This window comes from Salminus brasiliensis, chromosome 24 (assembly GCF_030463535.1).
Source record: "Salminus brasiliensis chromosome 24, fSalBra1.hap2, whole genome shotgun sequence".
NCBI lineage: Eukaryota > Metazoa > Chordata > Actinopteri > Characiformes > Bryconidae > Salminus > Salminus brasiliensis.
In genome coordinates this window covers 14,422,396-14,434,842 of record NC_132901.1, presented here as the reverse complement: position 1 = coordinate 14,434,842, position 12,447 = coordinate 14,422,396, and the positions used below count along the sequence as shown (strand labels likewise).

The following is a 12,447-nucleotide window of genomic DNA, read 5'->3' as shown; positions in this document are numbered from 1 at the left end:
AAACCACACGATTTTCAAATTTACAGATTTTATTGACTCTGCATGTGTGCGGGGACTTTTAAACACTCTCCTGGACAGGGGGCTCATATCCATCAGCTCTCTCCACCTTGGCCCCAGTTTCGCCCTCTGCTGGCTTAGCGGTGGTACTGCTGGTCCCCTCACCATGCAGCTCCATAAGCTTTCCCACTGTAATACACAGGTACATCAATGCAAACATGCCATCTCATCAAGATACATTTGGGTTGCACAACTGCTACTGCACAAAAACAGCACAGCCAGTGAGCAAAAGAGGCCCTTTCTACCCCCAACTAAAGTTTTTCCCTCCCCAGGAAGAACATTACTACAGAAGTGTACCCTTCTACAGAAGTGCAGAAACTTACAATCAAACTTGGGCTTCTTCAGCATCTTCACTTTCCTAACATAGACGTCATGCAGGGGGTAGATGGACTGGCAGGCCTTCTCAATGTCCTTTCCCACACTGTCAGGGATCCTGTACAACACAAATGGAGAAAACATTAAACTTGGCAAACACTACACTACCACAGAGTACTAATCAGTACCCAATTGTATTGGGCATTTAAGAAATGTTACCACTGGATTAGCAAGTGTCACAACAGTTTTAAAATGCAGTGAGCTAAATCACATTTATCTGCATATAAGCTGTTTGTTTAAGCAATGCTACAGACTGCAGCCATCAGTACTGGTTGGAGTCTTTATTCGCCTTGCATTTCCTTCATAAAACGATCATTTACCATAAGTGGCATGAGAGACTGCACTTTTCTGGGTGTTAACTCATCAGCTTAAATATCGTACTTAAAACTGCATTATTTGAGAATTGATTTTTGCTCCGGGCCCCCCCTATAGCTGGAGAGCATTTCACTTGACGGCAGTAAAGAACCGGCAACAGAAGTGAAGGGATTACGTGGACTGATGGGGCAGAGGAACGTCCAGTTTTGACTAGTTATGCTACATGATGCTGTACCCCTCACCACTATTCTGAATCTATTTTTAAGGTAAAAAAGGCTACATAAGGGTGGCATATTTAAATGTCACAAGGGGGAACACTTTAATTTACTTTGTGGGCCAAGCTCACAGCTTTGATCATTTGGGGAGTACTTTCAGCTTTCTCAAACCAACCTGAAACAAATTGTGAGTAGCAGCAAACTGAATAAGAAAGCTGCAGGTTAAATGGTTATTAATGTGTTGTATGATTCACTAAAAGCAACGAATCACAAAGCAGCCTTAGAGCTCATGTAGTCTAGTTGATTCTGAAATCAAGCCCAGGCCAGTGTATACATATTGGTTAGTGGGTCAGAGGTATGAATCCCAAATGGAGAACTCAATGATAATTTCAGAAGTAATACTACGCATCTGATTTTTTGTAATTATGTTTGTATAAGTTACAAGTACACCGGACACGCAGTGTGAATCCAAAACTGAACTCCAAGACAGTAGATCTGGAAAGTTTCTAGAGTCGGCAGTTGCGTCTGTATTGAGTCCAGACAGGCTTTAGCATGGAAACTTGGTAAACTGACCAAAGAAAGGCCTGAGAAATCTGAGTTATTGTATGCTGTTGAGTTTCATTGCTCTATTAAACCATCTGTATTTTTATGTAACTTGGCAAAGTGTATAAAACTATAAATCATGGTCCTTTAGGTCCAGTTTGACACAAAGCTAAATCTGAATTTTGAAATCAATGCATTTCAAATCAGCCTCTTTAGACTGAAAAGTTACAACAGTTTCACATCTTCCAGGTAAAGCACTTACAGTTTGTTGACCACCTCCTTCAGATCGTTGGTCTGGACTTCGCGGGTCATGATCTCCATCATCTTCTTGCGGATCTGACGGACCTGCTGGTGCTGAGCGTATGAGGTTTTCCTGATCTGGTTGGTACGCTTCTTGGTGAAACCCACACAGAACAGACGCAGCAGGTAGCCATCAGTGGTCTTTACGTCCACATGGGCCTCAATCATGGTCTGGGGAGGACAGGGAAAAAATAAGCAAGGCATATTAAACCTCAAGTAGGAGAAATTGTGCAGAGCAGAAATTATAGCAGCTCTACACAATACTGTGGCCCACATTCATGAAGAAACATCATACACGTTAGAAACCGATGAGTAAAGTCTGTATTTATGGTGCATTTACGTTTCAGTAAACCAAAGCATGTCACCCTTTTGGGCTTGATTTCAGCCCTGCGGCTTGCCAAATAATGCTTTGCCTCCCTGTAATGTAACCGCACAGTAGCCCCTTGCTAACTGGTGGGGTAAAGGTTTTTATTGGTTGCTAGCAACGTTAGCCTCTAGCACACATTAAATATTAACTCAGAACTAAAGCGGTTCAACTGTGCCTTCAAGACCGATATGTAAAACTGTGCATGTTAACATTCCTACCTGCCACTTCTTGACCATAGAGCACATTTTGTCACGGGTCAAGTCCATGCCGTGGAAGTTGGTCAGGCAGTTCTTTCCCTGCACATCTTCAGTGATGAGCTTGAACTTGCGGAAAGCAACTTCATCGTTCTGCAAATCAGCGAGGCTCACCTCGAAAACGCGGCCTTTCAGGCCATCGGAGGCGATTTCTGAAAGAAAGGAAAGAGGGATGGTTTTATTCAACCATCAGGAGCTTCATGAACACTGACATGTCAAAGTCAGTAAATCTCATGAGGGTAAGCACTGCTTTTAATGTCATCATGCACTACCAACCCATGATGGCCAAAGATCATATCGGACTAATCTAATCGAGGGTTTCACAAAGCAAGATCTCAGTCAGGAGAAAAATTAAGGTGCTTTACTTGTATTGCAGGGAGGTCTTAACTGCAAGCTTTGAAGACAACACCTGGCCAACTGTTGAGACCAACGTACTAAAGAAAGCTGTGCTTAAAAGGAGCCAGATTCAATTGCTACACTTTTTTCCCCTCAAAACGGAATTTGCTTTCTCCATCCTTTATTTTTGCAGTAGCTAAATCAAGGGGCGCCAACTACGAAAAACTACAGTTAGGTGATGTATATACTTGATAACAGGGAGCATGGCAGTCAGTTAATTGAGGTGGGAAAATGTGTTTAGGCACTATTAAGCAAAACTGTTTTCGCTACATGAATTAATTTCAGGGAATCACTTCTTTTAATACAAGCCCATTATACTTAACACCATTTGATCATAGGTCCTCTTTCAAATAGATGCTCACACAATGCAAAGACCAGCTGGTGCTTTAAACTTAGAGTTGCAAAATGACCAAAACTGCCATTCAAGGTTTATCATAACATGACAAAACTTGCTCTGGACAGACCTCAGATCAGGCTTACATTATCTGATTGCCTAAAGAAATCCTGATTAGTGAACACCCCCCAGGTCCACTTTTACTACTCACTGGTTCCCTGAGTCCTGGTGACCAAAGTCTTGCCCAGGTTGCGGATGTTGAACATTGCCGGCGCTTTGACATCATACCAGTCCTTCTTGGAGAAGGGGTCAACACTGCAACAGAGAAAACATGAACACACTGATCTCAGATCTTATAATATGAGCAATGTAGAAATTGTTAGCTACAACACCATACAGACAGCCAGTCAGGAGAACACCACAGAAGACCACTTCAACCAAGACACACTGATTTCACCACCATCATTATTATTATTATTATTATTATTATTCTTCTTGGAGAGAAAGAGGAGTTAACACTGCAAACGTGGCAAAACACTGAAATACTCAGACTGGTGTTTTTGGAAAGGAGACTATTTTAAAGAGGATTTAGCAAAGCAATATCAAACAAACCACAGTGAAGTCCTCACGCTTTAAAGTAACAGCTCATATGAACTTAGCCATGCTAACTGTCCGGTCCACCTTAAAAAGCCACATCGGCTACATTTGCCTTACTGGCAGTTTAAGGTGGGACGGAGAATTGGTGTAGCAAGCAACCTTCATATCAACTTCAGCTGCACATGAACGATGTGTGAGAGGCAATACACCAACTTCAGAGCTCGTAGCTCCAGGCCTTTAGGCCTACTATAAGAACAGCTGATTTTAACGGTAAAACAACCCGATTTCATGCTCTCAAACCGGGACCAGTTATCTTTCTTTGCCCGTTTCTCCTCGTCTTAAACCCGGATAACTAGCACCGGGGTTACACCGCCACGGCGTACCACTGACAATCCCCCAACTATCCGCTCCATCCATCCCTTTTAAAAAACAAAAACATGCCCCAGACATTTATTAAACTCTTATAAAGCATATAACGTGAAAATTGTACGACTTACATCTTCTTCTTGGCACCTTTTTTGCCTCCTTTGGTGAGTCTCTTGTTCTTACCGACCGCCATGATGAACGCAGGGAGCGAAAGAGGAGGAGACACGGTATTATCGCGAGACTTAACGGTGAGCGGGGAGAGAGACGAAATATCGCGGGACTGGAGTGTAGGAGCGAGGGTGCCGCCCAGTGGTCGCAGTTGGGAGGGGATGAATTAGATGTATTGTTTTGAATGCAACAGTTATCGTTTATATTTTAGAATTTTTAAATAAAATTATATTTTATACAATTTTATACGACATTACCTTTATTTTCTCCACACCTAAAACTATATCTGAAAAAAATCATATTCAGATTTATTTTTTTGATGAAAAAGTGTTTTTCTAAATCTGTGCTCATTTTCACAATCTGATTTTATAGCGGTGTGTAGTGCAGTACTTGCACTATATGCTCAAATGTTTGTGGACACCCCTTCTAATGAATGCATGTACAGGAGCAAAGGCACACTCAGCTTGTCTTGTCCATGTTGAGAAATATTGCCAATAGAATAGCATATAAAACATGAACCCATTGGCACCTTGCCTAATAACTGGTGTGGGTTAGGGTTAGGGTTAGGGTTAGCATTGAGCTGTGGAACCGTGGAAAAACTGCTCTGGAATGATGCTTGGTGCTCCATCCAATACTTTTGGGATGAATTAGGGAGCTGGGGGGAGGGGGGGTGAGGTGGAGTGGTAATCATCCACCAGCCTGACCTCACTAATTCTCTTGTTGCTGAAGGCAAACAAATCCTCACAGCAATGCTCCTCCAAAATGTAGTAGAAAACCTTCGCCCCTGGACCGTAGAGACAGTTACTCCAAAAAAAGCAAGATAAACTCTTTTTAATACCCTTGATTTCTGAAGAAACAATGAATGAGCATGTGTCCCAATACTTTTGTCTATATAGTTAAGATAGAGTCTGATAAGAAAAATCCACATAAAGTACCACTCTCAAATGTGTCCTAATGTGAATCTGGAATCTGGGTTGTTCTTTCTATTGACTTAAAAAGTATGACAACTGACAAATGCAGGTGGCCACTGTTGGGCCATTGAGCAAGGCCCTTTACCCTCTTTGCTCCCCGGGCGCTGGAGTTGGCTGCCCACCGCTCTGGGTGTGTGTGTGTACTCACTGCCCCTAGATCACTAGTGTGTGTGAGTGCACACTGTACAGTGACAAATACGTGCACCCTTTAAATGACCAATAGAAATTCTCCAAAAGGACTTAAGAAAAAAAATATATTTTCTTCTCTTGTAAAGGTACCATTTCTGCGATACATGTTTTTTGCATGACAGAGTTAATTTATTAGAAAGACCTTATAATCCATTAGAAGACTAAAACCATGTAAAGAACCACTGATATAGCACAGCCCAAACCCCTCCACACACATTCCTGCCTGACTGAAGCACTTTCAGCACTGTCTCACACTGGCAAATCATTCACTGTGTGAAACCCACCTCCTCCTAAAGTGGTACAATTACCAAATACAGAGCACATGTTCACCATGTGTTATACATCATATCATATATTATACTGATAGAATATTTTGGATGAACAAACATCTAATAAAAACTAGCAGGGTTGTTTTATGTGTAAGAAAGATGAGCCCTCAGGATAAGGTTTCTCTAAACGCTAGCTATGTCTCTGACCCTTGGGTGCTGTTCCTATAGGGTGCTTCCTGTTGGGTGATTGCTCTTCCTCAGGGGCGTCATTACCCCCGATGTGTTGCTGTGCCTCACTAAACTTACGATGGTTAAAAAAGTGCAATTTAGTTCTGGACTGCTGAGCAGAACTACAGGACACGCCACGTAAATGTATTATCGGTACTACATTTCCCATAATGCCACACCGTCTTCCCGAAAGCGTGCAGCTGACGCGTTCAGTCAGTCAATAATGGACATTCGTCCATATTTAAAAGAAGCCACGAATCATTCAAGGTAATGATAGCTAATAGTATAACCTACCAAACTACACATTAGACCACTAAAGCAAAGACATCATTAATACAAGTAGTAAAGGCATCAGTGACGTTAACATAGGCTTTATTTAAGATAGCTGGTTAAAGGGGCACTGAGAATACAGGCTTGCAGAATGAGTGCCGTGATATAGCCAATATAACAGTCAGCTACTCATTTTTAAAGCCTCTGTTATCTAGCTAACAAGACTTGATGATGCAAAGAGAAATTCACAATTTCACATTCACATATGCATGTGTGTGACAGTAATGTTACTAATACAACACTAACAATAACTATTTATATTATTTATATTATATATATTTATATTATTTATACTATTTATACTATTTATATTATTATTAACATTTTATATATATAGTATATATTAAATAATACACAAATATAATAACTTGGTAATATTATTAGGCAAGCAGAGGGGTACAGCTGTGCCCCTCTAAATTCTATGAGTCCAGAAACACCCCTGCTCTACATACACCTAAGCTAAGACGTCTGAGAAGTCATGTGATTTTGATCACATGCCCTCCCAGACTGTCAACCCATAGTTTTATTGGGCTTCATTTAGACAGTGTCCCACATTATGGCAATTCACCCTCATTCATGTCTTCAGTGTGCAAGCAGTAACAATTACGCAGACTTAAGGTGCGGGAAGGGGTTTACCAAGAACAGTCTGCCTGTCTAACGTCTTTTATGATATGCAATATTTATTGCAATATTTTGTCATAAAGACAGGACAGGACAGGACGAGGTGACCATATTCATCATAGTGTTGGACACAGCCGGAAGTTGGAACCCATCCGTGCAGTGAAACACACACAGTGACTGTGAGCAAATATATCTGGAGCGGTGGGCAGCCATTGCTGCGGCACCAGGGGAGCAGAGAGTGTCAAGGGCCCAGCAGTGGCAGCTTGCCGAGCCCGGGTATTGAATCCACAGCCCTGTCATCAATAGCACTGTGCTCTAACCTCTGAGCAACAGTGTAGAATTTTGCTATCCAAATACTATCCACACTCTCTGCGCTGATGATTTCTACGATATACTCATAAAAGCATATTGTGTACCACGGTAACAAAATTGATAACGATACGATAAAATATTGTGTTATTGCCCAGCTTTACTAACATCTGTCTCCCTGAAACTGTGTGCAATGGCATAAATACACATACCTGGTACTTCAACACCCTTCAGGCTGTTATTTTCAAGTGTTTATTTGGAGCTGTGTTGTAATTTGTAACAGTTACTTTAAGTGCCACATTCACCTCCTCCTGAACACCACCCACAGCTGGTGTATTGTGTAAAGACACCCTCACCCCTGGTGGTAACCTAACAGGTCAGTCAACCTGTGTGTGTGTGTGTGTGTTTTAGAACGCAAAACATGGGATGTCCAGCAAGGTCACAGTGTCGCCACTATACAGGCCGATTAACTAGTCATAATGCTTCACCAAATCTGAGTGCTGCTACCTAATGTCTACTAGGTTTATAGATTCTATACAATTAGGCAGGCGTGATTTGGAAACCTTGGAAAGTCAGACAAAAAAAAAGACAAAGAAATTTTTGTTTCCAAATAAATCAATAGTTATATAAGTTATTTTATTTTTGTTCAATAAAAGCTAATCAAATTAAAGTTTATTGGTAATATACATACACATACAGAGATTGCAGTAATGTACGACCACATAAAAATCAAGATTTAAACAACAGAATAAGATTATAGTTCTATAAAAGGGAAAAAAACTAATTTTTACTTCCTATGGAAGCAAGATTTTATTTCACTTCAATTTGAAGCATTTCTATTGGTCCATTTTTCATTAATTCAGTTTCAAATTATGTCAAAAAGTGAAAAACAAAAAAACGTTTTTTGCATGACAGTGAAGATATGCGTAACACAATACTGTGCAATATCGATCTGGAGGAAGTGGAGAGCTAAGTATTTAAGCCTAGCTAGCTGATCAAAGCTACAGTCAAACATCTTGAAGACACTGGCTTTGAGACGTCTCTGTTGTCCATACTGACCAAGCTGACCAGGTGTCCTTCCTTGACATTAATTATGCATATATATATATTAACAGTCTCATGTTTATTTATATCACAGTTATGTGTAACCAATGAGTATTAACCTCTTTGTTCTCTTCTCTGTTAACCAATGAAATGTAACATCACAGCTCTGGGGAAATATTTAACCTCTGGTATTTTTGGTCAGACTTGGGAGATCCCTTTTTTAAATACATATATTGCTTTAGAGCATTAAATGTTTGCTGTTCTGTTTAGGGATTTCTACCACACTGGTCACCAGCAGAGAATCAACCAGCTCCATGCCAGTGTGGACCAATATAGAATTTGTGCTGGTCTATGCTGTTTCTTTCAGCAGGGTTACAATACTGGATTTTTCTTTTTGTGTATGTGTGTACATACGGTGGTGATGGAACTACAGTTTAAATAAAGACTTACTAAAGACTTTCTACGCAGACATATCTACAGACACCCAGGACTGGTACAAAAGTTCAACACATACAGGGAAAAATGTTCAGAAATGTCTGAATGTCATGTGAACGAGCAGCACAAAGAAAAAAAAACTATTGCACCTTGAATGATGTAGCTGGAATCCGATTGATTTGGGAAATGTTGGATTTTGTGTGACTTTTTGCCACTCTGACTGCAGATGAAGAGCCCAGCTCCAGTCAGATATGCAGAAAAATGGGAGTTTGCCTGAACAAAGCTTTTGTACTTAAAGGGGAATAAAAAAAAATCACTGATTTATTTTTTGACATTTTCTGCCTAATTAAATAATGCCTTTAAATATATATAACACTAACTGGACTGATGAATATGCTGCCTGACACCTCAGACACTGTTCTACTTAAAGTTCGGAGCAATTATATTAGAAATCTATTCCTAGTGGAGAGGTACATGCAAAAAAAGTCTCTAGTGGACCTTGCTTACACTTCTACCGCTGCATTAAGCAGAGACTGAGAAAAGTGTTTTTTGGAAAGACATTTATTTTTACAGCAGTCATTATTTCACTACAGGTAAAACACAAGTACTGGAGGACGGCTTTAGGATACTCTGCACATCTCTGACCTAAAAGTCCTAAAAGTCATGTGTCTTGGATTGTGGGCATCTGTTGAATGAAAATGAGGTGGAATGGAGGACACTTACATTTACATTTAAGGCATTGAGCAGATGCTCTTATCCAGAGCGACTTACTGTGTCTGCGTTTGAAGACATGAAGAGATGTCTTTCGGACACTCTGGGGAAGTTCGGTCCACTTCGGAGACAGAAAAAAAGCCTGGATGCTTGTCTTCTGTGGATCTTAAAGGATGGCGGGTCGAGCAGAGCCATATTGGAACCTGGAAGGGCTCTTGGTACTGATCGGCTTATGACCATGGCCATCAAGTACGGAGGGTCTGGTCCATTCTTGGCTTTGCAGGCCAAAGTCAGGGTTTTGAATCTAATGTGGGCAGCAGCTACAGGAAGCCAGTGAAGAGAACGCAGCAGTGGAGAGACATGGCTGAATTTAGGAACGTTGAAGACGACCCGTGACGCTGCATTCTGGATGAGTTGCAGGGGCCTGATGGTGCGTAAAGGGAGACCAGCCAGAAGAGAGTTGCAGTAGTGAAGAGTGTAACTGTTATTCACAGTCACATTTCACATAAAGTGGGAGTCCGAGATAGGGTCCTGAGACAACAACAGTCCCACTCCCAGTAAAAAAAGCCAGTGATTGCAAAGGAATCAGTCAAAAACATCCAAGAAATATGTCACTTTTACTATGTATGAGAAAGAAAACACAATAAAATGTGTCTCTGTATGTGCAGATAACCAACCCAACCAACCGAACCCAAGCAGATGCTCTAAATGAGCACCACACCTTAGTGAAGTAAAGTCTTAGTTAAACACATAAACAATTTAACAAACATAGTGAGGACCCTGTTTAAAGGGATAGTTTGGCTGAATGTAATCAATCAGCACTTTAGCTAGCATGAGCCCTGCCTTTTAAGCGTTGGGTTGGGTCATGCAACAAGACAATGATCCAAAGCTCACAAACAAAGGCCAGGTCAAAGTCCCGATGTAAACCCAATTGAATTGATTCAATGATTTGGCAGGACCTGAAAGTCGCTCAAAGACCTACAGACACTAAATAGTGTGAGACATTTGATGTTTGCTTGCAGTTCCTAGACCATTTGTTTTTCCAGCACAAAACAAAAAAAGTATGTACACTATGAGTTTAGAGGTTAGGCCCCATTAGATGATTCAATTATCAGTTTAAATAAATTCCAAATAAGTTTACATTATTTTAAATAGGATGGCTTTCCGATGTTAGCCCACAGTTATCACCCTTTTGGTTGTTGGCCATATATATTGCTGCTGTCCAATGAAAACCATGTATCTCCATTCATTTATTTTTCTCCATCATTTGAACCCTGGAGCTGCTCTGTACCCTGTGTACATAATTCTGGATGAATAAACCAATAGAAATAATCTGGCTGTGGTTTTATAGGGAGGGTTCATTCTCTTATTGCTCAGGGTTTGAGGTCAGCTGGCCGACACCAAGGTGATGACACAAGGGGCATGTTGCTGAGGGAGACTGTTATGGCAGACACACACACACACACCTGTACACACATACACACACAAACACAGCTTCATATGGCTCTGGGGAGCCAGATTGTCAATTCCCTTTAGAAATACAGCAAGACTACAACTCACAAACATGTAGGTTTCTACATAAAGCTCTCCTATAAGTCATTTTAATATTTGTTTAGTGTTATATATTTTCAGAATACAGGGCATTTAAAATTACGAAGAAAAAAATAATGCTTCAGAGGTGCTCTTACAAGGAGGGGGGTCAACTAGCTAACATGCCTACAACAGCTATTCTTAAAGAAAGAATGAGAGAGAGTATTATTCCTGATCAACAAGTTAATATGAGCCAGCTGCAAACTCTCAAGCTACTGCTACCTGCCACAGACTAGTTGCCCACCATTCAATACTACTTTAATGAGTACATGGACTCTTAAATGAGTACATGGTCTTCTAATTGTTGTTATTATTGTTATCATTAAAAATCATCATTACTTTCATTATTCCTGCCATCACTGCTGTGACAATATCACCATACCTGAGAAGAAGAACAGTCTTATGTGGTGGTACAGTGACCATTTCTCAAGTAGTTTTAACCAGAGGAGGATGGGTCCCCCTTGTGAGTCTTGGTTCCTCCTAAATTTGTTCCTCCAGCTTTGAGGGAGTTTTCATTTTCACTGTGGCTTTTGGGTTCTATGTTTTTGTTGATCTTTTGTCTTATTACCAGATCATTGAAGATGATTTTTGTCTTATTACCAGATAATTGAAGATGATTTTTGTCTTATTACCAGATCATAATTTGAAGTTAAAGCTGTAAAGATCCGTACATGGGATGAGGCGACTGTAATAGAATTCCCTAGAATTCCCAGCTGGACCCTTTTTTCAAATCCCGAAGAGGAAAAAGGTGGTCACCCTAGTTTAGAATTTAATATTGACACGTGTGTGTGTGTGTGTGTGTGTATATAGCTACATGTATTCTCTTTATTAGTTGTATTATTAAACACCATACATTATTGATTACATTAAAAATGTATCTGCCCTCAATATAGGTATATAGTATGGTATTACATAATTATCATACATTTACAGTTACCTTGAAACTATTAATTCATAACAGGACACTCATTTAAGGAGCCAGTAGCAGTGTAGTGATTTACTAATATTGAGCAATACCACAACACACATACTCACACACTGTGGGATCTTAGATGTAATGAGCAGAATGAGTTCCAGTGTGCTGAAGGGTTTGTTCCGCAGCGCACCCAGCTGTAAAAGTCGGCTGGAGCAGAGCTGTCAAGTGTGTTTTGTGCCCGGATTTCTGCACAGCTCGAGGACCCTGTGCATCTGTGTGGGTATGCGTGTCTGTGCCGCAAACGCCAGTGTTGTTTCTTATATTCTCTGCTAATTTCAATCCAAGTCATTCAGATTTATGAAATGAGATGTTTCCTGATGCATAGAATCATGGAAGATGATTTGTAAGGGAAAGGGTTAAAAACATGCTTTTTGCATAAACCACACACGTTAATGGAACTGAGAGAAAAAATAATGAGTCACATACAAAAATAATGATGATTTGGGCCTTTTAATGCAGTAACCCAGATTAATTAACCCTAATTCAT

The 12,447-nt window shown here is 40.4% G+C and overlaps 1 protein-coding gene across 1 annotated transcript; it reads right to left on the bottom strand.

Moving 5' to 3' along the window:
• Positions 1 to 11: 11 nt before the first annotated feature.
• On the bottom strand, positions 12 to 4,332 carry rps3a (ribosomal protein S3A). Its single transcript, XM_072669755.1, has 6 exons — positions 4,251 to 4,332; positions 3,368 to 3,471; positions 2,391 to 2,578; positions 1,768 to 1,976; positions 381 to 490; positions 12 to 186 (listed from the first exon to the last, which is right to left on the bottom strand). Exons 1-6 carry the CDS (start codon positions 4,310 to 4,312, stop codon positions 59 to 61), a joined length of 801 nt encoding a protein of 266 aa, XP_072525856.1. The 5' UTR covers positions 4,313 to 4,332; the 3' UTR covers positions 12 to 58.
• Between the last annotated feature and the right edge of the window lie 8,115 nt (positions 4,333 to 12,447).

Bases quoted from the DNA above. Each gene is read 5' to 3' on its own strand.
- rps3a (XM_072669755.1), bottom strand. From the start codon at position 4,312: ATGGCGGTCGGTAAGAACAAGAGACTCACCAAAGGAGGCAAAAAAGGT. The intron at 1,977-2,390 runs GTAGGAATGTTA...TGTCCTCCCCAG, and splicing joins CTATGGTCAAGAAGTGGCAG to ACCATGATTGAGGCCCATGT. The intron at 187-380 runs GTAAGTTTCTGC...TGTGTATTACAG, and splicing joins GAAGAAGCCCAAGTTTGATT to TGGGAAAGCTTATGGAGCTG.